The following is a 27,673-nucleotide window of genomic DNA, read 5'->3' as shown; positions in this document are numbered from 1 at the left end:
GCCGCCGCCCCCCCCTCGCTGGGCCCCCGTGTAGAGCCGCCCGCCTCGCAGCAGAGTTCAGCCGGGCTGCCTGGGAGAGGAATGCGCTGGGATGCGGAGCGGCACCGACTCTAGGAAACCGACGCAAGCCACACGCACAGTATGGACAGTAATGATCCGTATTCCCACCTCAGTAAGTACGACTTCTACGGCGCGTTCGGACCCCTGTCTGTCTGTGGGAGCTGCTGCGCATTTTTGTGCTTAGTGGAAGACGAAGCGAGGAGGAGGAGGGGTGCGTTTGTTTCATGGCGTCTCATCTCCAGTCTCTCCGTGCGCAAAAGCACTTTAACGCCGCGGACTTTCGCTGAACCCGCTTGCTGTTGCCGCCGCTCTCCTGCGTCAGGGATCGTGTTCCTTCGCTCGGTTGTTGTTGTTGTTTTTTTCGTCGCAGAAAGTGTCAATGCGGCCAATTGGAAAAAGTCAGGTGATCGCGGTGGTCGCGCCGGTCAGGCAAGGTCAGAGGTTGGCACTTTAATTGCGCTTATGTAATTTATGGCAGCTTGTCGCGCGTCTCTAACTAAACAGTTTCAGACACAAACGCACAATTTATTGGTCTGGGGCGGACGTGCACGTTTATAAGGAGCCTGGGAGGAATGGCGGATTTCTGCAACAAACTTGTACAATAGTAAACAGTGTGTGTGTATGTGAGAGAGAGAGAGAGAGAGAGAGAGAGGGAGAGAAAGACGCGCCCTGGTCACTGCTGTTGCTGTGGCCGGATTCAGTGACAGCCTGATGTGTGTTCTAACTCTGTAAAAGATTGAACTTGAACCAGCTGATGGCTCTCTCCCCCCCCCCCCTTTTATCGTCTAGATCCACAGGCATAAGGAAATGGCATCATGTGGGATACATGTATAGAAGGAGGCCTATGTGCCTAATAAGTGTGCAGTATGTGTTGGTGACAGCTAAAGCTTCTTAGATCAGACTCACAGTGGAGAGAGAGGGAGTCTGAGGCTTATTGAGCTTCCCTGAGTCACACACTATATGCATCATTTATCATGTGATGTTTGTTTTTTTCTTCTTCTCCCTGGAAAAGACACTCACTCATAAACCACCGCGGGAGAAAAAATATGGCATGTGCCTCTGGACATTTGTCCTTTACAGTTGGGGGGAAAAAGGAAAAAGAGAGATATTGGTGTGGCATTACAAGGACGCAAATGTCAAAAAATAGGTCTTTGAGCAGACGCTTTATGTTATCGCAGATATCTCAGCACCGTTTGGAGGGGGCTGAAAATTGTTTCCATAATGAATGTGGCTTCCCAGGGGGAATGAGAGAGACATCTGGATGGGAGAGCGGCAAAGAGGGAAGCCCACAGTGTACAGAATAGTCCCCCTGGGCTACACAGGCTTTCTTGTCTGCCTTAAAAGACTTTGCTCCGATCAGGCAGTGGAGGCATCCCCGAGATTTATGCTGATTATGGGTGTACTTCAGTTTAGTTTGTCTGTTATTGACCAAGTCCTGTTCTCCTCTGCTAATAATCCCAAGGTTTTACCCTCTGGCTGTAGCTACAGAAAAACTGTCTTTAAAAGTTGGGGAAATTTCTGTGTGGGATAAAAGTTTTGGCCCATTCGCCAAATCCTTAACTCTGGATGTGATTGATGCATTTCTACCATTTAAATGCTTCTCTTTTCAAAGTATGTCCTCAGTCTTGGTTTCAGTGGGGAGTTTTTAGGCTCCACAGTAATCCTGCTGCAGCTTCTTCTGCCCCACAGAGGCAATCTTGGTTAAACATGGCATGTTTGTCCTTTTTTACCCCATAAAAATACTTAGAATCATCGAAAATATGAGGAATACACACATCAGCTCGAAAAGCAGTGGCTGTAAACCGCTATCAGTTGAACTCTAGACGAGGACGGTTCATATCTTTTTTCGTGCATTTACTTACTTTAAAAAGTCAATGAGTTCTTTCTGAGTTTAAAGCCACAACCACCGTCTGTGTTTTGGCTCATGGCTGTTATTTATGATGTATTTTGGTATAAACAGCCCACACAGTGAAACTGATAATGAAAATAGGGCCATAAACAATAAGCATTTCTTGAAACGGGAGATGGTCCCCCTTCGGAATCTGTCATGAGAGTGAGGCGAGGCAGTGTGAAGTCAAAAAAAGAGAAAGAAAAACAGACTGGTGATTATGTGCGGATTGTTTCGTGAGCCACTCACCTTTTCCCAGACATGTTATGTTTCAGCAGGTTTGATGCAGGCCTGCCCCCGGGCATCCAGCACAGTCAGCGTTTTTTCTCTTGTTTTTATAAAAAAAAACAACCTTTATTTTCCATCAGTGGAAGTGATTCTAGACACGCTGACTTTCGAGATGTGGGAACTTATTTAGCTCACAGATGAGGGAAGTGATGGCCGAAAGGATGAACGGAACGGAAAGAGTGAAGGGAGCAAAATAAAGGGGAAGCGTAGGGTAGAGGGGGGTTTGGGCGGGGGGAGGTGGAGAAAGAGGTCATCCTAGTTGATGTGAACTCTCATCACTTGCCAGGGGTCAATGATTCACCTCCCGGTGCGCGCACACACACACACACACACACACACACACACACACACACACACACACACACACACACACACACACATACTGGGAGAGAGAAGAGAAGCTCCTTCAATCACACGCTTCATGCCTAAATTTCCACGGCTGCTAGCATGCAGACTTCCTTTAAGCACGGCAATGAAATGTGACCACGATATCTTGTGACTTAAAGAATGTGGGTGTTAAAAACTTGACTGTGAAGTCCCAGGAGTATTAAAACCTGCTTCTCTAATGGCCGATCCCAGCACAGAGCCTTCCCCACCCACTCCTGCAGAGTGAAGGCAGCCACACAGGTAGAGAGGGTGGGGCTCCCTGCAGGTATTTACTCAAGGATTCTGTAGCTTGAGAGCTGCAATCCTTCAATGCTGTCACATGCATTAGCACACAATGCGTGCGGCGGGTTTACTCCTGGGCACTTTTGACTGAGTGTGTGTGTGTGTGTTTTTATGCACCAGTGTAAAAAAGACTTTCGTGTCTTGATTGTGTGTGAGTGGGTGCTAATTGTGAGAACAGGATAAGGGAAAAGAAGGGGCGTAAGGAGGCCATTCTCTGCAGGGCTAATTTCCATTAATTAGTCATTACTGAAGAAAGTCAAAGCCTTGATTTAATTCCAGCTTTAATGAAGCAGAGAACCTTGAGAAGCCTACGGGCTGCGGCGGTGTCAGGTTATGAGACGTATTGAGCTATTTCTTTGCTAATTATCCAAAAACAAAATACCTGTCACACATGAGCTGATATTTAACACATACTAATATGAGACTTCCCTCTGATTTTAATCATAAAATGCATGTTGGTTTTGAATTAATTCAGCAAATGTGAAGCATAAAGCTAAGAACTTGCTGAGTTATCCTGCTAACAGTGTATCTGAGTGCAAAAAGACTTGTTATTTGCACCTGCCCACACATGGTTCAATATCTGCTGATGTGTTCGTAAATTTAACATTATTACCAGTCATCACAGCTCCAAATTTGAGATGGAGAACCACTGTTGGTTGACCATTTATATCCACAAAGGAGGTTATGTTACCACCCCTGTCCGTTGGATTGTTTATAATCTGTATAAACAGACTCTTCGTGTGAATGTGCAGAATCTGTAGGCGCGAGACAAGATGTTGGGGCTGGAAGACTGTCAGTATCCCGTTATTTGGCCGATCGTGTTTGAGCAGGTTTAGGTTGCCCAGAGGTTATCAGTCGGTGTTGAGAACAAAAGAGGTGGAACACATTGACTGAAATGCAGCGGCTATTGGCTTTTTAATTCAACTGCTTTCGTATGCAGGTAGCTGTTAAAAGAGATAAGCCAAAAGTAAAAGTAAGTATCAATGTTTGTTTTGTGTAGAGAAACGTCTAGTCGGACTGTAAACAGTGTTCTGGGAACAGAGATGGAATCTTGGCTTGGTTATCTACTGTCACCAGAATCAGTGAGATATTAGCGGTAACCCCCAGAGGCTTAACGATGGGCTCAGAGATTGGTTTGTTTGTTACCTCCTCCAATGAGGTCATGTTTTTACTCTGTCCATTTCTTTGTTTGTAGGTTTGTTTGTTTCCAAACAAAACTACTTGACTGGTTGTCAAAACTCTTAATGGGAGAATGTGTTGGTCTGGGAACGACCCCTAGGATAACGGTGTGGATCTGGATCTATGGGGGAATCGTCTTTTTTTACACGTTCTTTTAACATTGGTGCTGTTTAAAATAAAAATCCAGATCTCGTGAATATAAATGTGGTTTCATTAAGGGACTGTTGGGCCTTGGGATTGATATACACTCTTTTGAGTGACACTGTAGTTATTTATTACATTTTTATTTATATCTAGTTATTGATGAAGTATGAAGTATTGAGGTAAAAGTTATAAAAACTAAATTAGTGTATTTTATTTAGTTGTTTCATATATCAAGACAAAAAACACTGAATATTATCAGGTTCAAGCTCCTTGGATCTTGCTCTGTTTTAATTCTGGATTATTAGCCATGGAACTTGCGATGTGAACTTTTCACTATTATCTGACCTGATATGTTGGTTCGTTTTTTCATGAAATCCATCAATGACCTAATCAATAAGGAAAACAGCCATGTGTGACAGCCCTGTAACCTGACCAAGTCCCAAAGAGAATCTGTGATTAGAAAGTCTAAGCACCATGGAGCTCATTGCTAACAGTAGCAGGAGTGGGATTGATGAGGGGAGGCTTATAGCTCAGTAGAAGTTGGTTTAACTTGAACAGCCAATGTGCTCTGTGCCCTGTCGGAGCCGAAATGGCAGCAACAGGTAACAGCTAAGTACATTTGAGCTCATTAAACGTCTCCATTGAGAGACATAAGGAACATGCCGTAAACCTCGCTGCTATTTCGAGTGCTCCGAAGGGCATTTTTGTGAGCTAGCCCTACCTTCCACCCACAGCTGCAAGGCTGGACCCATTAATGTGCATGTAAAAGAAAAACATAATTGTTCTCCCCTTTACGGCTTTATACCCTTTTTTGTGTTATGCATTCTCCTACACATGATTGTGTCCTTCCTCCTCCAAAGAGTCCTCCTGAGATCTGTTTAAAGGGGAATTTATTGCTTGTTTTGTACTTGTAGACACTGAAAATGAAAGATGAAACCTAAATTTAGAGTCACCCATTATCCTCCTTCCACATCTTCACAGTGCTCGATATATGTCTGAGTGCTAATTATGGCTCTCAGGGTGAATTTGATAGTTTTTATCTGGGCCACGATGCACGGTTATAACACTGCGTCGATTTAAAGAGGATTGTATTATTTTGGCTTCTCCCTGCGGGATTCGTGAAGTCTGAGTTAGCGAGTGTCCCTCCTCGACGGCTGTCTGCCCCTCTTGTAGTGTCTGGCCCGAGTCGAAGTCTCTTGCCAGGTTACTGTCACTGAGGGGATCTGGTTACCTGTGGCTATCCCTCGAGCACTGTATAGACATCTGATCCGGCCACATGCAGGTGCACCGCACAGGCAAGACTCTGATAAGTCAAGTAAGTAAAGTAGATGCAATCCTTCAATGCAAACAAGACAGGGGCGAGTATTTGATAGGACGGCAGGATAAATTAGGAGCGGCAGCTGCAGATTTAAATCAGTGCCAATTTCACATTCATTGGATACTAGGCTACTTTCTGTTGATAGTGACAAGACACACATCGATAGCCAAGAATGTGTACTGCCTTGGTTTTTGTCAAAGAAATGGTTTGCGGGCCGATTTGTTCAGCTGAAACCGTTTTATCAAGATTTAACAAAAGAAAGCGCTTAGAACAAGCATCAGATTAAAGATCGAACGTATCCCTGCATGCAGTTTATTGAGATTCCCCGAGGTTTTTGTCATGCATTGTTCTCCGCCGCCTTTATGTTATATTTTTGGCCTGTGGGGTTTCGCCTCGCTGTGCTCGACCATTCTGCAGCTCCGAAAAGGACACTTCCTGACTTCCTGGAATGCTATAACACTTGTTAAACACACAAACATACTTACAATGTGCACACAGGCCACAACCAGTACCATTGAGTGTGCACGCATGCATGCCATATCTATTTCTTGGCATGAAGGCGAGTTCCAGATGTTTTTGAGGGAAGATTGAAGAGAATTCTTTAGCCTCTGGTCACCTCATGCCATTTCCTATTTCGACACTCCAGACCCTTGTATACCACGCTTATATTTGGCAGCGTTTGGTGAAAAAAATGTCAAAAGAAATGTCAATGACACATAATAACCTCTGCAGACTAAAGCAACATCATTGTGCCACTGTCTTCCCATGCTCTCTATTCTTGATCCCTTTTAAGAGGGAGTAATCGGAAACTTCTGGCTATACTCTACTCTTAAGCGCGACCCCCCCCCCCGCCTCCACCATGACCACCCTCCCTCCTCGTGCCAGTCACCCTGCTCTGCCACCACAACAGGTGGCTCGGTACAGATAGTTTTACCGACGCTCACAGAGACAGGGACACGAGATGAGTGGGCGGTGGAAGAGCTGATTTGTGCAGCAGTCAGGCAGCAAACAGTTCCTGTGGGATTGATCTCTGGGGAAGGATAATCTGGGTAATCCTATAACCGGCGCGGGTGGACTCCGCCTCTTTTGCTCCTCGCCGACGCCCCCCTCCCTTCCCCTCTCCTCTCTCCTTCTCCAAGGCGACCCTGCCGTTCCTGTTCAGAAAAGTGCTTGATGTCCAGAGTGTCCACGTCTTCTCTTTTTTTCTTTTTTTCCCCTAGTGTGTCACCAAGCCATCACTCGCGTCTGAGTCCTAGTCCTGAGTGACCGGCGCCCTTGCCTGTGCCGACACTCGCAACTGAAGGCATGTGGCACCCTGTGGCGTCACCTGCAACTGGAGGAAGCACTGGGAGGGAGATAGGTTATGGTCACTGTGAGTAGCCGTGGTTTTGTTCCTGCCTCTGTGTGTGTGTCTGTTATTTGAAATGCAGCGATCAGAGTCGTAGGGATTGTTTTGTTTTTTTCAGAAGATGTCTGCACCACAGTTTCACTCTGGTTTTCAGGACTAAAAGCTAAACAGTGCACACATGCATTGCGGTAATGCCTCTAATCCCTGTGCACTCTTTGAACAGGTTGTTTTGAAATTCTTTCGCCAGTGGGTGAAACATGCAACTGTTGCAGGACATATTCATCTGTTGAATTTATTAGAATCTTCTGTTTCCCCTATGGCTTATCGATGTTATATACTGTGATATATATGGATGCCATGACCTCATTGGCTCCAGCTACTTAGTTGCTACCTTTAAAATCACTGGATCATTTTAACCAACAAGACCTTGCTGATGCACGTTACAATCAAGAGCCTGTGATTCACTTTAGGTTTCAGATGCGGTCAGTGTGGATGCCACTCAGCTTTAAGAGACGCCCTCCAGCTCCCATTGCCTTGTCCTTCACTATCTGCTTGTCTCTCGACACATGTCCCTTCCTATTAGCCGGCTCCACTCTGCTTTCTCTGTGTGTCTGCTGTCTGTCACCCCCTGCATCCCTCCATCAGCGCTCGCTCTGATGAGTTATCTTTCTTTTCCCTCCTTCCTGTGCTAGGGAGGTGTTGATGAGAGCTTGCGCACACACTTACTGTAGTTAGCCTGTTGACTGGCTGATGTTTGTGTTGGGTGATGTGTAGATAAAGCCTCTGGCCTGTGGTGAAGCTAGGATTGAGAATGGTGACCAATATTCACAAAGCATTTTACAGTTTTTACCCAAAAGAACAAAACTATGCTGAGGTTTTCTGTTGTGGATCTAAACTGAGCTCAGCAGGATGTTCGGCACAGCTGTTTAAATCCATAATATCATCTGCTGCAGTGATTATTGATGACATGCTACATGTGCATTTGAACCTCAATTTCAATACTAGGAAAACATTCATTTAAACAAAATCTACTATGGTTTAATGAATCCTTTACTAAAATTTTGATCCTACAGTAATTTATTCGCAGTCATTAAATATACATTTGGCACAATTTATCTAAAACATGCCAATCTTTAAAGCTAATTATCCATTTTCCAAATGCTACAGACAGACCAGCACTTTGGTCCAGAATGAATGAAATGAAATTTGAAACAAATGATAAATTGTAAGAAGGTGAATGATCAAGAGGGATGACAATTCATTTGTTTTTCTCTCATCTTCATCAAGTGAAAATCGCCAGGTCTCCAATATTTCTGATATATGACAAAATATTGGCAAAACTACAGAAATTCCCATCCGCTTCAGACTTTTTACATGTTTAATGCTAATTATTGGACAAACTATGCTAAGCATGCATGTTTCAGATGCCACGTCACCACATGTCTAAACCCGAAGGTAACGATCGCTGTACAGAGCTGCTGCTGCTGCTCTCTTTCTAGGATCTGGTCACAGGTCCAAAGGTCAGGTCGGGTCACACTCACTAAGTCCCAGCATGAGATGAATGGGTTGGTGTCTACAATGTGTGTGTGTGTGTGTGTGTGTTGACAGCACATACCCATTCACCAGCCTCTGTAACAGCTAGAAACTACTTCTCAGTACTCTTTTCAGACTGAGTCACAGCCGTGGATGCCCTTGCATTAGACCAGTAAGTCCACTTGTTTGTTTGCACTGCGTGGTCAGACTGTTCTGTCTGTGCAAGCAGACTCGTGTTAGCTCTTCTTCCAAACTTTTTTATCACTTGCAAAACAATCTTTATCTTTTCCCTGCCTCAGCGCTACAGGCCTCCCCATTGATCCCTCCGGGTAGAAAGGTTCACAGTTATTGCAGCAACAACCATACATATTGCATTACAGTATGTTATGTATGTTTATTAGCAAGAAAGAGAATTTCTCGTTTTAAGCCACGGAGAAAACGCAGATATAGGGGGAAAAAGGGAAAGGCAGCAGAGTTCATTTCTCTTCTTTTGACGGATAGTGTGTGCAAGTTCACTGGAAGAGTTCACCACAGGGCAGAATTTAGGGTCAGAGAACTGCACGAGCTGAAGTGCTTGTGTTGTCACAGCCGTGTGACTTTGTGGGAAAACATTCTTCTGCTTCCTTAAGTTTTCGGCAAGAATTTCAGCTGTGTAAGTTTCTCCGAAAAGGCCTTTAGAACACAAACAGGTGTCCTTGAGGCAGCGTGCTGTGAATGTAGCAGTAGAGAATATTACAATATACATGTTTTCTCTCACCAGTAACTATTTCTATCTCCTAAAGCTGGGCAGAAAAAAACAATTGATGATCTAATGTTCTCAGCCAGGCTCAGAGATTATGTGCATGTGTGTGTGGTGGTCGGATCATGTGAGTGTTGGGAGGCAAGTGGCATCCTGCCAGCGCCCCACACAAACACACACACACACACACACACACACTCACACACACACCCTCCCCCATCCGTCCTCCCATCCCGTCCGTCTATCCATCCATCCACCGCTCCCTTCCTTCCAATCTGGCACTGTCCCCTCCTCCTCGGGCTCCCGCCTTCTTGACAGCTGGCCTGCTGAGCTGCAGATACTTACCCAGGGATAAGAGGATTTACTGACACAACTGATCAGACATCAACCTCATTTAGCAATGAAATGAATGTTTAAAGGGTGGCGACTTTGCGCTCCTGTGCATGGACAATTTGTTTTCTTTTTTTTTATGTGACAGAAGACAAGTGTGTGCGTGTGTATGTGTGTGTGTCAGGGTGCAGGGCCAGTGCTAGCGAGCTGGACCGGTAGCGAAGAGATTTCTTGATTACATGTGCTGTATCTGATGAGCTCTGCAGGCTGTCCCTCTGATTACTTTAGGGTGCATTGTGTGCTCTGTCATTTGGTCACAGCATTGTCATCTGCATAAACATGCAATGCAACCGTGCCCCCCCCCCCCCCCCCCCACACACACGCACACATACAACACTTGCAGGTATTGAAACTGTTGGTTTTCGGGATCTACTGCCCATTCATCCCATACTGCCCCCCCTCCACCTCCCTCTTCTATAGCCTCCCAGTGCTGCCCTGCTCTTCAGACAGAGATATTATTAGTTAGTGGGCCGTGGGCTTATTGAATTACCACACAGTGGAGTGGTCCATGCACTCACTACCCAGTAATTAACAGTGAAAGATTTAGAGAGTTTGTGGTCTGCAATGTTTCTTCTCAACCTGTTGATCATCAGATCAGTGTGATGCATCTGTGGTTAAATGTTTGGCTCCGTCCGCCCTCAGCAGCTGATTGATGGTGATAATGTGGTCGTGGTTCTGTGTGCAGGAAACCAGAAATGGTTTTACACTGCTGCTCTATTTTCGATTACTTGTCTGCCGTGTGAAATAAGACACACATATTTCAGCATCATGATTGTTGATGACAAGTTAGATATGCTGCATACCTAAGATATAATACATAGCAATTACTCAATGTCTGAAGAAAACCAGACCTATGTTCTATATATTATCTTGACTTGTGTACTGACATTATCAAAAATGTTTTCAACAATGTTCAAACCCAGAGAAATCCCCAATTTTGATTCAAGGTAATGGGTTGTTAATTTATATCCAGCTACAACTTCCATGGCAGACAACAAATGACAAAAGTAAACACACTGTTAGTTAGTCAGGTGTATCTTCCTTCCACTGTTTGTATGAGTCACTTGTAATGGATCATGATCTTTCATTTCTTAACTTGGCATAACTTGAGCGAAGCTTTACTACAGCACCTCATCTGTGAACATGATTTGTGCCTGAGTCACGTCAGGTAGATTTTCTACGGCAGAGGTGGTGAAGACAACAAACCATGATCCCACGCTGTTGGACGACGTCATCAAACTAGGTCTTTTCTTCTTGTTTTGATTGAAAGAGCCCCATCGGCCAAAAGCTACATAGTTTAGTTGGGCCATATGTTCATTGTAAACTAATCTGACAAATGGCTTAATATAAAATTCCTGGAAGTTGTGAAAAATGTCCATAACCAAGAGCGATTCCTTCAGGTTATTTCATTTCCCCAAACTACAGTCCACAACTCAAAAGATTTTTTGAATTATAGTGATTTATGATTATTTACCTAAACTAATAATTAGTCAATTCATTGTTTTGCATTATAAGATAACAACATAGCCTGTGGGTTAAAGATAGACAATATAATTAGTGTTTAAAAAGTTAGTAAATGTGACATTTATTGTTGTACATTGTCGACTGCTGCAGATAGGCACTCTTTTAAACTCGGTTCAGGAGTTTGGTAACAGGCGACCTTTGATTTGCGACGCCAGCGGTCAAAGGTGCCCTTCGCCGCTCTGTCTGTTTGTTTGCTCCTGATGCTTTCAGACACCGACTGACAGGAAGCACGGCAGCAAAATCTTAGTGAGCTCAGAGCGCTGTGATGAGTGTTTTCTCACACAGTCTATACGAACAACCTCCCCCTTACTGTACCTCTGTGTCTCTGTAACGTTTGACCGGGCTGTACATTCCAGAAGCTTCTTTGTGTTGATGTGATTTACATAGAATGGAGATGGAACAGCCGGTTGAGTCGGGTCATTCAAGGATAGGCCCCTTTGAGCCGCTCTCGGCCAATTTATGCTTCCTCCTCTGAACATGTTGGCCTCCTTCCAAATATACACACACACATACACACACAAACACACACTTCCCTATGTCAGACATTCTTTAAGCTCAAGGTTATGTGTTTTGAAGTTGCTTGAGTTGTGTGACGAACAGACTCAAACCCAAACCTATTTGATTGCCCATTATTTAGTAGCCACATACCCTTTAAGCAGCAAACAACGATGAATAATCCATTACGAGTGACAAGTACAGACAGTGTGTGGAAAAAACAGCCAACAGGCTATCAGTGTTATTTCTTCGTCACACGTCTTTTGCCCCAGAAGTATTGGCAGAGAAAGCCTCAAGTAAAGTTGATATGACGCAAATTAAAATGGATCACCTTGAATAAGATGGTGGATTTCTCTGAGCTTGAACATTGTCTGCAACATTTTGAATGATGTAAGTACACATCATAGTCACACCATGCCCATGTAGGGAGCCTCACTACATGGGCATTAGCTCGCGAGCAAACGCTAGCCGGGCTGCACTGGCCTGGTTAGCTCGCGAGCAAACGCTAGCCGGGGAGCCGGTAGGGGAGCCCGGCTAGCGTTAGCGTTAGGTTGCTGCCGCTAGTCATCAGACATTTAAGTGGCCGCATAAACAAGGGACCCCCCGGGACACCTCTAAACGTTGACTCAACAGAGTGGAAGGATGCTGCTGCTGCGCCAGCTCAAGCTCCCACTGCTCCCACTGCTCCCACTGCGGGGCTGCGCTGGGGAGGTGAGGGGGGCGGGGCACTCAAAACAGGTCAATCTGAGGAGGGCTGTTTTAGACAGGGTAAAAAAGGTGCTGTTTTAAATGATCCTTGTGGTATTTTGACCAAAATATGTTACAGACATTTCATTAAGACCCCAAGGAACCATATCAACTGTGGTAGAATGGGCATAATATGTCCCCTTTAAGATGAAAAAGCGTTGCTGTGTCTTCGGTGGGTCCATATCACCACCTTCATTCTGCCATGTACTACATCTGGATATGTGTCGGTCCAGGATGATTGTGAGAACCCGTTGACACATTGTTAGCTGGAGCTGGATCTCCTATTCAGCACTTCCAGAATAGAATAGAACTTTTGAGCCACGGAGGGAATTTGTCGTGCGCATAGAGAGAGGGGGTCAGTGCACAAACTGAGACAGTACACGGTGTACCCACCCTGTGCTCATCCATTATGTAAGCTTGTTGATTAGAGGAAAACGTGCTTCAAAAAGTTGGGAGTACACGCCTGGCACTGGAGAACTTCTGAGCTGTGCATTTTGGAGAATCACAGACCATAGAATACAGTGTTAAGTGTTGACTGCTTTTAAAGTGCATAGCGCAGAATATATCTCCTGTATCAAGCAGCTTTGTGGGAGAGAGAGGGAGGCCCCCATACATATTTGGCTGCCAGGGATCACTCATGGAGGGCTGGAGAAAGTGGGTGAGCGAGAGAGAGGGGGTGGAGGCTATAGTCTCGCTGCTAAACAGGAAGTTGCACAACATCTGTTCCTTGGCATCCAGAGAGGGACTGAATGGCCAGCTGTGGGCTGTAGAGTGTGTCTCAATGCACAAAGTGCTGCATGCAGGCAGACAATGTGATGTTCCTCTGACTATTTCCCCAAATCCTTGACATCCGAAAGCAACTGTGTTGCCTTACTCATACTTTCCATTTCTTTTTAAATAGAGGCTAGGCTTCTCATTTCCAGTGGGGCAGAGAATAATGTGAAACTTAATCACTGCCAGAGGTTAAGTGTCAGAGCAACTTTTCAGAAGTACTCCAAAGCGTTCAGCTAGGGGTTCGGTCTAACTTAAAAAAAGGCTGCAAAGGGTTTGTCACTTCAGGAAACTGACAGGCAGAAACTTTAAGTTACTTCTCAGAACTAGGTCAAAAAACAAAACTGATAGCTACTTCAAAAGAGCATGAAGAACGTGGAATCTTACTGTGAATACTTTCTCAAAGTGTCAGCATTTAGCATTTCCCTTAGATTAAATAAACAATATGCATTGCTTTGTATCTTTAATTGTGCAATGACTGCTCATGCCAGACTGCTTGGCTAATTTAAAATTCTTCTTCTTCTTCTTCTTAGCTCTGGGATGTTCCTCATTTAGCTGACGTGTAAAACATTTCTCTTTCACATTTTGACTCTGGGGCAGGAACAGGGACGTCACGCTGCATCTTTAACTGGGAGATGCAACCGGGTCTCTTTGCTAATATAAAGTTTATTTCCTACTTGAAAATGTCAAGGGACAAAGGATTGCGTTGTTGTCGACTGGGAATTTCATTTCCTGACCAATGAAATGATCATAACAAAATTATCTCAAGAAATATATTTTATTGAAGTAAGTCTAGAATATGTTTTTTACGAAAATATTTATTGACCTAAATCTCATATCCTAATTGAGGTACTTATATGATAACACACAGATCATCTTGTTAATCGTACCTTTTTTTTGACTTTGTAATTTTAGGGTCATGTCTTTAAAGGTGTATGTTGTTATGGCAGCTGTTATCTTCTTCCATCTTCGTGTTTCTTTGCCATATGGTGAGCTGCGTGTGAACGCCTCTTCCAACATCTTGAGTTGGTGGTTTGTTTTGAGGTAGGTTTTTCTCATCCGTAGACTCAGTACTGTTTGACATGATTCCAGCGTGTGTTGTGGAGACTGGGCCGCAGCATTATGTTCAAATCATGATTTTCTAGTCAGACCTTTCATATTTAATCCATGTCCCGAGACAGAAGTAGACTCTATCCTAGGTACAAGCTCCTCGTTTTGTCTTGGCTGGTCAGAGTCGTCTTCATTTTTTGTCACATTCACCCTCTTCCATGTTTGTTTACGTTACCTTTATTCAGTTCCTGCCTGTATCCTTCTTTATTAGGATGAAAACAGAACATCATCCCAACAATATATAGAGTTTGATTGGATTTAACGATAGTTTACGATAGAAGAAGATCAATGTTTTTTTTTACATTTCGTCATATTGCGGAGCCCTAGTTGTTACTTCCGTCAAGTAGCCTATTGGCTGGTTAGCAACATACATGAAAACTGTGATCTCCCACCCTGTTGAGCTTTGAGGGAGGAAGAGAAGAGAAATTACCTTCACTTCAAATTGTCATGAACTCAAACAGGTGCTTTTCATTGTGTGTCAGGGTATCATACCATCGCCCCCACACACACACTCATACACACAGGAATGTGACATTTAACTAAGAACATTGGCCAAGTATCACACTGCGTGCGTGTGTGTGTGTGTGTGTGTAAAGGTGGGTGGGGGATGGTTCACCGACACACAAGGAGAAGCTTCTGCATTTTCTGGCCATTCTGAGAAATCCAACCATTAACTTGCACACGTTGGCACACTGCGTGCCATTCTGTGTGTCACTCTTCATCAGTAACATTTTCCATAGAGAAATGGTTTCATTCACTCCCATGAGTCACTGACATTAGCCCAGAGACACATTGTTCATTGCATCAGTCTGTACCAGAGCATGTGACAGCCTGCGGTACTTGTACGTATTAATTATGTGAACTGTACATGTTGCTCCGTGCATGTACATACAGAATGCGTACGTCAGTTGTTGAAATATTGCTTGATGGTGAATGAATGTCCTCACAGCTACAGCACATGCATGTAATTACACACCACACCCTGTTACCCAGTTGACTGACATCTTTTCTAAGTAGGTCATCTATGTAAATGCCAGCCTGTCAGCTTGCATCAGGGGATGCAAAGCAGAATCAGAACCCTGTGACCAAAATCAGGTGGACACAACGTTCTGACTGCCTCCATGCATATTGCACTGTTGGTCAGCAATGTATTTTTACACTTATGATCATTAAAATGGAAATCAGGTTTTCAACTTCTAAGTTATTTTCCCATACGGTACGTTTTGCGCTCGTGATCAAAGTGTTCCACTCATTGTAAAGTGTGATTATCAGGTGGATTTGCTCTTCTGAACACTTGAAGCTGCTATTGTCAATAATATAATGCTATAATGATATGGTTCCTTCCCACCTCTCTGCTCAGTGCTGCGATAAGATGAGCATTTAAGCTCACTTCTAGAAATGATGGCTTCCTCCCGCTGTAAAAACATGAGGCCAAGATATCGGATATGGGTGTCGACATCATGCGCTGTATGGTGATGTCATATAGAGCTGGAGCTTGAGCAGTACTGATAGTGGAGTGGATTTGCAAGGTCCTGCTGATGCATGTGCTCAACCAATCGGGAGTCGGTCTCAGCTGTCAATCATGACATTTCACAGTGTTTTTGTAGCATCAAATTAAAAGCAAACTTACCGGGAAAATCAGTGTGACTAGAGCAACCTAGAATGAAATGAACCATATCTTGGGGGGAAATCTTTCCTCTGTTAACATGGAGGAGGCATGATGTTTTGGCCTCACTTTTGTGGAGCTGTCATGTGAAACTGAAGATGTTACCAATAACGTAGACTGGGCATGTGTGTGCTGTTGTAAACAGGAAGCAAACTGTCCTGTCTGCGGTTTTTTGTTAAGTTGCGGTAAATAATAAGATTGAGAAACAACAACAGTGAAAAAGTAAAAGCAGGGATTTTTTTTTGCCTCGACAAATGAGTAGGTGGAAGTGTTACTGATAATTAGGGTTTGCAACACTTGTTACTTGTTAACCGTGCTGCGTTTCCTACTGGTGGTCGAAGCATATTACCAGAGGCTTCAGGAACAGAGTCAAGGATATGTTGTGACTGGTGAAACCCATCGAGAAAGCCAAGGAGGTCGTCTGCAGCACTGTCATCTGACTTTCTGCTCATTCTCACTAAAACTCAACCCTGGAGTTTTGTTATTGAAACAGCTCCAGCAGCATTTCCACAAGTCTCTATTTAGGGCCAAGAAAACTCCAAAGTAACATGGACGTCAGATGCGTAGCTGAGATTATGTTTTTATAAAACTTCAATTAATTTGTAGTAAAAGTCACATCTACCATATTGACCTTAAGGTGACATACTAAGTTCTATAATGCCTGAGTTCGATGAGTTGCAATATTGTGTTACAACACGCAATCATTCTATTTACTAATTCATATTTTACCTTTCAATCAACTGCTGACTGAGTTCCAAAAAATTATTTACAGTGTAAATATAGGATTTGTTGTATTAGATTGATTGATAGCTATACATCCTCTTCACTCTGTTTCTCTAACACACCTTTCCTTCTCCCCCAGACTCTACGGGGCCAATGAGTGCGGCCCACACCCACCCGCCCCCCATGGGTGGCATGGTGGGGCACCCGTCAGTCATCAGCAGCTCAAGGCCCCTGCAGTCCCCCATGTCCACCCTGGGCTCGTCGATGAACGGCCTGGCCTCACCCTACCCCGTCATCACTTCGTCCCTGGGCTCTCCCTCTGTATCGCTGCCGTCCACGCCCAACATGAACTTTGGTCCTCTCTGCAGTCCACAGGTAGGAAGGTGTTTTGATGGTGACACACATCATCGGACATTGTCTTAGAAGATTTCTTTCAAGGTTCATTTATGATGTTTGGTGCACTCCAGATGAAATTTTGTCAATCGCCCTCTTGTTTAAAATCAGACAGGGCCTTCTATTCATAGCTTCGCCCTCATCAACAGAGATTTGTCTTCCTTCAAACTACTATTTTTGCAAAGTCTGTGTGCGTGAAACTATCATGTTCTTCGGTCGATCATGTGCCTTCTGTTTTTGGAATCTCCGGCAGCGGTCGGCACGTTGAAGGTTAGCCATATCCAATGTGTTGGGCTGGCAAACCTTGGGTTTTCTCGCGGTTCCCTCCCCTTCCACTGACCTTTACACGTCTCTCCCTAAAGGTCATCGGTGGGTTCTGCGTTGCTGCTGTTATGCCAAGGGGACTTAAGACACACAGTCCAACTAGGGAAACACAAGTTTTTACTTGTTTATTTTTCCTGTATATTGTCGGTTTAATCTCCTTTTACAGCATCATACTGGTTAGTATAGCAGATATTTATAAATAGCACAAGACTGCTCTTTTTTATTCTTTGGCATATCGGACTGAGGGCTAATGGAAATACTTGCTTTAAGTGGCCCATAGAATGAACTACAAACCCCACAAGGCTTAATGCTTTGACGATGGTGTGTTTCTGCACATTGACACACACACTCACACACATTGTGCTTCAGAGGCCGGATTGAGGCCAGGGCTGCAGGGCGCAGTGGAGAGCAATATACGTTGCTTCAATCACAGTATGGATCTGTGCCTTTAGGGACAGTCAGAGTTAATACGATTGTTCGGTGTCACCATCTCTTGACTGCTCACCGACAGCCAGTGACCAAGCCGCCATCAGGTCATTGTGTCGTGTAACGTGTCGTACTGTTTTCACGGGTTAACTGGAGTTCACGAGCACGTCATGGGGTGACAACAATGAACACAAGCATATTGAATATTACGCTTCTACATCCATGACGGGGATATTCAAGGGTTCTGCTATAATTTTCTTCTTATCAAGTATTAATCAGTACTTTCTGACGTTGTTTGACTAATCCACTGCTGCTTTTAGTTGCAAAGAAACCATTTAAAGCTCACAGTTAACATTCAGTTATTTCTATAGTATTTATTTGTATAATGAATTACTGCCACCACAATTTGGGAGTGATCTAATCTAATCCTGTGCTTTGAGATGCATGTGGGGGGAGGACTGTATTTTAGTTCAAATTTAGAGCTAGCATATAGATCTTTTTATCCACTTTTTAACAACTTTTTATTGTCATTAGCTTTTCTATTTACTCTTTATCTATTCTTATACGTTCTCTATTCTCATTAAGCTCCTTGAACCTGTCTGTGTAAGCTGCTCCAAATGAAGTGGGAATAATATCGTTATTTTAGTATTAATTTGAATTTTCATCCAAGGATTAATTTGAACATTTATTAATCAGTCAATTATTGTCTCAGTTAATTAATAAATGATTTGGTCTGTGAAATGTTGAAATATAATTTTCCATTCTTTGGATAACGTTCCCCACTGATCGAATATTGGTGAATAGCTTGATCTGTTCGAACAATGAATCTTAGAACGACACGGTTACCAATTGTACCAGATTTTATTTAATTGGATTATAGATTTCTTAGTTCATTTAAGAAATACAAGATCATTGAAGAGTGGATCTGAACGTCTGGCCCATGAGTAAACCTTACATATATGATGCAGTGTGTTCTTCAAACCATGTGCGGTATAAAGAATGTATGACGCATCAATAATCCAGATACAGTGCTTGTAGCCGATTTGGCGCCAATATGTGGCCGTCTGAAACTGAATGTTCGTCTGAACAACTGTTTGAGTTCACCACAAGGCTTATTTCTCTCAAGCTGTACATGTGTAAAATTAATTATTTGTGAAAACCGAGCACTGCAGAGGAATCGCTGTGCGGTACTGATTCACCGATGAGCGAACACGCAGGGGGCTGAATGCTCATTTAAGTGTGACTGCCAGCCTTTGGGGCATCTATAGATGAAGAGGCCAGTGGCGGTGTAGAAAACAAGAGTTCTGTGGGAAAAACTGAAAGAAAGAAAGAAAGAAAGAAAAAAATCTCTTGTATAATCTTCCTCCGCTGTGAGGTTACAGCCGCGGAGTCCTCCGCTCAGCTCAGCCATTAGAGGATATTCATAAGAAAGTGCACAACGTAAATAAGTGATAGGAAGAGCCTGAGGTGACCATCCTATACGTCAGGCTGCATCAAATATATAGGACGGGAGGGCATATGTAGGTCAGCCTTGTTGCTTCCGAGGGAGGGCAGACGTGTGCACATACACAAGCAAACAAACATAAATGTTCACCACATGCATGCGTCCCATGGTCCCACCTGGCCCTCGATCGGCAGGAGAGGGCCAAAGGGCGGCGAGGAGATAAGAGAGACAGAGATATGAAAAAGTCGAAGGAAGTCAGACGAGTTGTCCCCGGCCTTGAACATGATATGAATCTCGCTGAAGAGGCTCTATTACCTCCACTGAGCGCTGCAGGGTCTCACTTATTCTAACCTCAGTGGGTTGTTTACACCTTGTTGTCTCCTTTAGTGACAAGTGAGACCTCAGAGACATCAGTCTCAATACGTTAGGTGTGAATTTTCTCAAACCGCCTGAGACGCTGCTGAACGAGGATCATAAATCCAAATCAGAACTAGGCCCGATGAATCACGCGGACATTGGAAGCATCGACATCTTCAACACTTCGATCTCCTCCATTCTCCCGAGTTTGAAAAACCTTACCCGGGAGCCCCCTCTGCTGTCCGTGCCTGGGAACTGCACCCTCTGCACACGTGACTCCCAACGCCTCTCCCTGTCAACAAACATCGAGAAACCTGTGTGACAAGCCTCAGACAGCCGAGTCAGCTCCTCCCACTGCGCGAGCATGTGATCGCACCCTGCGACACTTTCACAATAAAAGTGTGTGGGTGGGGAGAGAAAAGGATAATATGGGCAAACAGAAGACCAACTGAGGAATAGAGGAAGAGAGGCAGTATCATGAGACCTGCCTCGCACTTTTCACTTCTTACTTCCCCTGCGCTTCCTCCTCTGCTCCGCTCGCTCAGTTCTGGCCACCTCAGCTTCAACCTCTGCCTCTGCTCTCTCTTCCTGGCATCCTCAGATGAACTCGATGAACAGCGTCAGCAGCTCGGAGGACATCAAGCCTCCGCCGGGGCTGCAGAACATGGGGAACATCAACTACCAGTGCACCAGCCCCGGGGGAATGTCCAAGCACATCTGTGCCATCTGCGGGGACCGCTCCTCAGGTAAGGGTGAGGAAGTAGGACATTTTGCACTTCCACTCCCACATACACATTATCACACAGATGAGTGGAGGAAGGATAACACATTGATTTCAAGGTGACTTGTCAGGCATTTTGCCGGTTTTATTTTTCTTCTTGCTAAATTCTTCACAGCTCTATTGATTTTGTGTTTAATGGGTTTTTCATAGGGTTGTTATTGTAGTCCAATCCTGATTCCAGACATATATATAATCCACACGGAACCTGAAGTACAGTGAGGCTCAATGCTGACTGAAGAGAAGAACTTGATGTGGGGGTCTTTTTCTCCACAGGGAAACACTACGGTGTCTACAGCTGTGAGGGATGCAAAGGTTTCTTCAAAAGGACCGTCCGAAAAGACCTCACCTACACGTGTCGAGACATGAAGGAGTGCCTGATCGACAAGCGCCAGAGAAACCGCTGCCAATACTGTCGCTACCAGAAGTGCCTGGCCATGGGCATGAAGAGAGAAGGTGGGCCTGGGGAGTTTCTTTTTCAGAAACTTTTATAACAGCCAACATGTGTTTTCTTTACAAACACGCATTGATCAACCCTACAGGAATATATTACCTCCCAAAGTTTCCCAAGATACAAAACATTTTTCAGACCACTTTCAGACATGCACTGAATATTCCGTAGGGGCCGAACGTGAGAACGCAAACGTCAGAGTCAGTTATTATGGATATTTTCCGGGACTTGTCCTGTCAGCCACGTAGCAAAATGTCCAAGTGACGCCCTAGAAGGACCCGAAAATTCACAGCGATCAAGTGGGGGCGTTTACGTGACATTTGTAACAGGGAGCAGATGCAAAACAATGAGAATACAAATGTGTCAGCATCAAAAAAAGGTGCCATACTTTAAGAAGGCGCCACAGAAAATTTAAACTTGGAAAGACAAGAATGGAGAGCTTTTGGCGAAGAGAGACAGTGGGCTGTAAAAAAGACGCAATGGAATTTAAATTTAAATTGTTGCCAGTGTCGATGTTCTGTAAACAAAAACACAGTATTTTCGAAAGCGGATTTATTATGATAGTTCTGGATTTGGAAGATATTTTATATTCTAGGGAATCTGCTTCAGAGGTTACATTAAGGTTCCAGAGATGCAGAGTTACTGTTGTACCAGGGATGTTGCCATGTAAATCTGCACCAAAAAATTAAGCGTGGGTGGTTTGACCTTAAATATATGCTCTTATTTGTGTGTGTTTGTGTGTGTGTGTGTGTGTGCAGCGGTGCAGGAAGAGAGGCAGCGTGGGAAGGAGCGGGGGGAAATCGAGGTGGAATCTACCAGCAGTTTCAACGAGGAGATGCCTGTTGACAAGATCCTGGATGCTGAGGTGGCGGTGGAGCCCAAAACAGAGACGTACAGCGAGGGCAGCCCCGGGAACTCTGTAAGGATCACAGACACAGAGCTTTGTCCCAATATCTGTGTCCATCAGCTAAAGCCCGACAACGAAGCAGCCTCTGGGGACAACGACTTATGTTTTAAGGCATCCAGTGTAAACTAAAAAAAAGATAAAAGCAATCTGTATTTGAATGCAGGTAAATTAAAAAGCTTATAGCCGATGCATGTCAATCAGTGGGTTCGGCCTCGTGCTCTGTTGACCTGCGGCAACCGCAGTCTGCTCAACCGTGATTGGTCAAACTACAAACCAAAATATTTTCCCCTGCGCCAACATAGTCTTCATATTCACGTGCTGAATCTGGTTATAGAATTTGCCCAAACCCATGAATTATCTTTACCTTGAAGTATGAGGGAACAACTTTGTTTAAGTAAAAAAACTGTTTCTTTATGAGGTTGGTCCTGAAGCTGAAGTGATGATATGATCAGTGCAAGTGAAGATTTACACTGACGCAGCCTGATCCATGATTTACATGTTGTACTGATTGGTAATGAAGTAGGATTATATGGAGTTACAGGCTTTACTGTAACTTCATGACTCAGACAAGCTCCTGTCAGGGCTGCTGACAACTGCCCTGACGTCAGTCTGTGTTGTTTTACATTTAGAAATAATTTGACCTTTTACTTAACCTTTATTCTGATAGGGCAATGAGTTAACAGCGACATACACACTGATTTATATTGATTTTATGGAGTACACCTGCACTGTCTCATGTAATCCAATACAAGAGCCCTTCTATAAATCGTACCCCCTGCCGCTGGGCTCGGGTGACACGGTGCAAGTGGGAACTGAACTCTGTGATCATTTTTGAAACTGACTTCTGAAACCTTCACAGGTCCTGAGAGGAATGTGTTGTTTACAAGGCACTTAAAGGAGAGTCTCAGCTGCACCTGCTCTAGCTGCTGATAGACATGTTCAGGTGTCAGCTGAGTTGCTCGCCAGCGCTGTTGTCGATCTGACGTTTCATCTACTCGTTCCCCCTGCAGACGAACGACCCCGTCACCAATATCTGCCAAGCAGCAGACAAGCAGCTCTTCACCCTGGTGGAGTGGGCCAAAAGGATCCCGCACTTCTCCGAAATCCCGCTTGACGACCAGGTCATCCTACTACGAGCAGGTGGGCTCTCCGCGCAAACCCCTCTCCATCAGCAAGCATTTGTGTAAATAACTGAAATGTGGATGCAGAGGTACACAAAGGGTCATTTCCTTGCATTAACTGGTAAATGGTCTGTTCTTGAGTCTTGAAACCCAAAGAACTTTACAGTACAGTTTTGAATTCACCCATTGCTTCTATGTGCAGCACTCTGACGGCCAGGAAAGGGTTCAGTATCTTGCCCAAGCACATATCGGCCTGTAGACTAGGGAAGACTGGGATCAAACCACTGACCTTCTGATTAGAGAACGACCGCTCTAACCCCTGAGCCACAGCCGCCTTTCTATGACCCAGCAGTTATTCATCCTCCGGCAGACCCTCTATTATTAGTCGTCCACAGTCACTCAACACATCTTTGCCATGTAGTTAAATGGAGCGATGAAACCAAATATAACTGGGCTATTTTCCCAGCAGTGCGGTGTGCAGCTGTAACAACGCGCCCTCCTGCTGGTGAGAGATAAGACACCATGAAGAAGTCTAACAGAGATTATTTTAGTTTTAAGAGAAACACGGGACAGCAGAACCCTTCCAGCAGAACTAGAATCTCACTCAGTAAAGTGGATACCTCTGCCAAGGCTCAGCTGTCCCCTTAAATTCCTGCCATTGCTCAAAATAGCACACACTCATGCATATTAGTACTAACATTACTGAATTTTTTCATCAAGGTCCATCAATTATTCCCTGGGAAATCTTTGAAAATGTAAAAAAAATGCCTGTCGCAATTTAAAGATAGAGAACCACACCAAAATGTTTTGGGTTCTTCCCCGACCCATTATACATTCTTCAAGCAAGTTTCGTGGAAATCCAATTTTTTGCATAATCCAGCTACATAACAAACATACAAACACAGATGGAAACCTCTTTGGCAGAGGTAATAACATATTGTCGGCAATCATTTACACAAACCACAGATGGACTGTGAGATAGGGATTCGACAATAAGTGGGAGAAGTAACCGTTGTTTTATTTTTGTCTCCAGGGTGGAACGAGCTCCTCATCGCCTCGTTCTCACATCGCTCAGTCACGGTAAAAGACGGCATCCTGTTGGCGACGGGCCTCCATGTCCACAGGAGCAGTGCCCACAGTGCAGGAGTGGGCTCCATCTTTGATAGGTAGGAAGCAGATATGGCAACAATGCTGAAAAGCTCAAAGTCAGCCATGATGAGCTAACCTGTTTGTTGACTCTACAAGGTTTATTCACTTAAATATCAAAATACTTGTAATTCACCTCTACTACTGTAAGAGGAAGTGTAACTGTAGACTTGTTCACAACCACTGCAGATGTTTGAGTCATATTCTGGACAAAGGTAAAGAAAATGTTGCTGTTTCTCCAGGCCACCATCATTCACATGTGTTTGATGTGTGATTTATTTTGAGGTGAATAGTTTCTCTTGAGCAGTTTTCAGACCTGCACTGAACTCTGGACATTTATCTTAAGTTTTCCAGAGGGTGTGTACGTGGTAAAACTGTCTTCTGCCAGCCCCTTATAGTCATATGTTGGGAAAATGACGAATTGTCCTGTTGTTGTCAACACATCTAACCCATAAAACCCCCCATTGTGTTCTTCATATTCTTTATATAATGTGTCCAGACTCAGTTATCTGGAGGTCATGTCTGATAACAGTAAAATGTTTGCTAAGAATTGGAGGCAAAGCACATCTATATCACTGGTCAGCAACTGATTTAGTAAATTTTTGAAAAATGTATATTAACTTTGATGTATTTGTCTTGTTCCCCTGCAGAGTACTGACAGAGCTGGTATCTAAAATGAAAGACATGCAGATGGATAAGACAGAGCTCGGCTGCCTGCGAGCCATCGTCCTCTTCAACCCAGGTCTGTTATCTCTGGATTTTGATTTGTGAGAGTTGTATACTAAATGTGACATATTCTCCCACTGCTTGCTTATTAAGCAGATGTGTGTCTTCCCTGTTTTCACTGTAAATCTTTGTATTTATCCCTGATCAGGAAAAACACATTAGTTCTTAAGTTTCTGTCCTTTTTTCATTCAAACAGGTTCAAATACAGGTGGATGTTTTGTGGAACAGAAGTGATTCCTATGTGGTTGAACGTGACTTTGAATTTGTGTTTTATTTCAGATGCAAAAGGTCTTTCAAACCCAGCGGAGGTCGAGGGGCTGAGGGAAAAAGTCTATGCTTCGTTGGAGTCATATACTAAACAGAAATACCCAGATCAGCCTGGCAGGTAGGAAATGCATTACAGGATCGGATCCATCACCATTAAACAATATTGTTCAATTGCTCTTTTGTGGTTGTACAGAGCAGTGAAGATTAAGGGCGACATTACATTGCAGCCCAGCACTAGATTTTAAAAGCATAATCCTAGAAGTATAACCATACACAACCAGCACACACTCATGCAGTCAAACACAGTCCTCCTGCAGCAGCTGCCAGCTTGTGGTCTGACCCAGCCCATTATATTTGGTACTAACTAAAGGCAAAATGTCCCAAAAATATCTTTAAATATTCAAATAAAAAATAACTTTGAAGAATTTAATTGAAATGAATTCAATTAAAAATTAGTTTGATGGTGCTGCATGGTGGCTTAAATGGTTTCAATTGATAGTTATGATGTGACTGCTGGGGGCAACAGGTTCTGGGAAGTAAAAGCCCACATTGAATGATTAAGAAAAAGAAGATGAAGAGTAGAGAATTTAGAAATTACTTAAAAATTACATTTGACTAATGATGGCTTATATGAAGACCCGGTCTTAGTTTTTGTTCTCCTCTTCCCCAGGTTTGCCAAACTGCTGCTCCGCCTGCCCGCCCTCCGCTCCATCGGCCTCAAGTGCCTGGAGCATCTGTTTTTCTTCAAGCTGATCGGGGACACGCCCATCGACACCTTCCTGATGGAGATGCTGGAGGCGCCGCATCAGATCACATGACACCAGTCCCTCCCCTTCCCTTTGTACATACTCCCACATTGTCAGCGATATGAAGATATAATTAAGAAAAAGACTTGATTTAATATTGTGAAACCGCATATTTTGTACCAAGCGAAAACATTGTAATTAAAATTTTTAAAAAATTATTTTGGTGTTGTGGGGAGAGTGAGGCGGACTGAGTATACTGTCGAAATGAATTCTAATACATTTGTTAACAGATTTCTTTTGTAAATAGATCATTTCAGGTGTCTGTTTAGAAGAAACCCAATGCAATTTTGAAAAAATAATATTTTATTCAAAGAGGAATTGAATAAGAACAGAAACCATCCCTCATTTTGAGAATTCTTACAGAATAAAGTTATTTAAAAACGTATCTAAAATCTGAGTTTGTACTGTCGTGTTTGGACTTATTGCCTCCACCAAGGACGTTATGTTCTTATGCTGTTGGCTTGTTTGTTTGTCTGACTTTTGGATTGTGCACCTCACAGGTTTCCATAAACATTTGTGGGGGGGTTGGGATATGATCCAAGGAAGAATCCATTTAATTCTTGGAAGAGATGAGGATAAACAGGGGGTTTACACATTATATTGCTGAACTGTATCAATATTTCAAATAATGCATTCTATTTTTATTCCCAAAATAATTACTTAATTCCCTAAATGTTCATTAAACATGAATGTAGCTGTTGAATTCTAGCTCCTGCTGTTACAGAATGTAAGAAAAGTGTAATTCCATAATGATAATCTGTTCAAATCAACTCAGTAATTAGTCTCATCAGCTGACTTTTTCAAGCCTACACACTTTGCACAAACTTTCCACTTTGTGCTTTTTTCAAACCTGATCTCTCTGCTTATACAAGAGTGGAGGAACATCCTGAACCGCAGAAAGTAATCTGGATCAAGCCATTGATCTTCTGTCCTCCCTGTATGTTCATGCTCTAGCCACTAGATGGCCCCCTCGGAGTACAAGCATAAGCTGTCAGAAACAGGCACATACGCACACGAACACAGATTTCAGCCTCTCAGACGTGCAGACTGTCTGCGGGCCACAGCATCGGGCTCCTCCTTAGTATAAAAACCTGTGATATTGTGATGATAAGTATAGATGTGATGCGTCAAAATAGAAAAATACAACGATAAGTAGGAGCCTGAATTGATTCACTTAACACAACAGTAACAGCATTAATGTAGACTAATAAAGTGTGAAAACACAGAGAACGGATGACAAGCAGAAAAGGAATATACATATAGGAGTATACTGTAGTGAAGGAGGTACGCAGTCCGCTTCGGCGCAGGAGGTACTTTAATTAAATAATTTAAAAAAAATGTATAATAACAAAAAGCCAATTCATTTGCCTGATAAAAAGTAATGATAATCCTTACAATTTCAATAAGGCCTCACTGTCTGTCAGTGCCTGTCAGTGATCGGGCCCTTATTAACAAAAAACGAAGATAATACAGATTGTAAACTTTAAAACATATTATTTCCCTCACAATGTTACAAAGTGCTTTACGACCATCAGACAGCGAAAATGAGGATGAGAAATTGAAAATTACTATCCATCTATCTATCTATTTATCTATTTGAGAAAAATGCATCCCATAAAGTGACCTTAAAAGTATGAAAGTTTGACCTTTTAAGCTGCACTTCACTTCCTGAACATTATCATTAGTTTCTAATGGAGGGGGCGGGGGGGGGGGTGTGCTTCTCTGTAACTCTACCATTCAGAGTGTGGATGGGAGGAGAGAGAGAGAGAGAGAGCGAGAGAGAGCCAGTGGGACGGAGAGAGAGAGGTAACATGCACCTGCACATGGAGGAAGTCTCTCTCTCACTCTCCATCCCTCCTTCCCGTTCACTCCTAATAGGATAATTGATAGATAATCTAAACAGTCGATAATTGTGGACTCAGCGAGGTCGAAGTG

At 43.6% G+C, this 27,673-nt stretch overlaps 1 protein-coding gene across 3 annotated transcripts; it reads left to right on the top strand.

Annotated features, from left to right (window-relative positions):
* On the top strand, positions 1-26,130 carry rxrgb (retinoid X receptor, gamma b). 3 transcript variants are annotated; one of them, XM_062395136.1, is made up of 11 exons: positions 2-172; positions 6,767-6,918; positions 16,732-16,967; positions 20,138-20,288; positions 20,591-20,770; positions 21,524-21,684; positions 22,683-22,812; positions 23,827-23,959; positions 24,590-24,681; positions 24,945-25,050; positions 25,603-26,130. In XM_062395136.1, the coding sequence occupies exons 2-11, from the start codon at positions 6,852-6,854 to the stop codon at positions 25,748-25,750; spliced, it is 1,404 nt and encodes a 467-aa protein (XP_062251120.1). In that variant the 5' UTR covers positions 2-172; positions 6,767-6,851; the 3' UTR covers positions 25,751-26,130. The 3 variants fall into 3 exon arrangements, with proteins under 3 accessions (XP_062251122.1, XP_062251120.1, XP_062251121.1); XM_062395137.1 differs by having other exon boundaries at positions 8-172; positions 20,138-20,282; XM_062395138.1 differs by lacking the exon at positions 6,767-6,918 and having other exon boundaries at positions 1-172.
* Positions 26,131-27,673: the final 1,543 nt, after the last annotated feature.

Source organism: Platichthys flesus, chromosome 9 (assembly GCF_949316205.1).
Source record: "Platichthys flesus chromosome 9, fPlaFle2.1, whole genome shotgun sequence".
In the NCBI taxonomy this organism is placed as follows: Eukaryota; Metazoa; Chordata; class Actinopteri; order Pleuronectiformes; family Pleuronectidae; genus Platichthys; species Platichthys flesus.
This window is presented reverse-complemented; position numbering and strand designations above follow the sequence as displayed.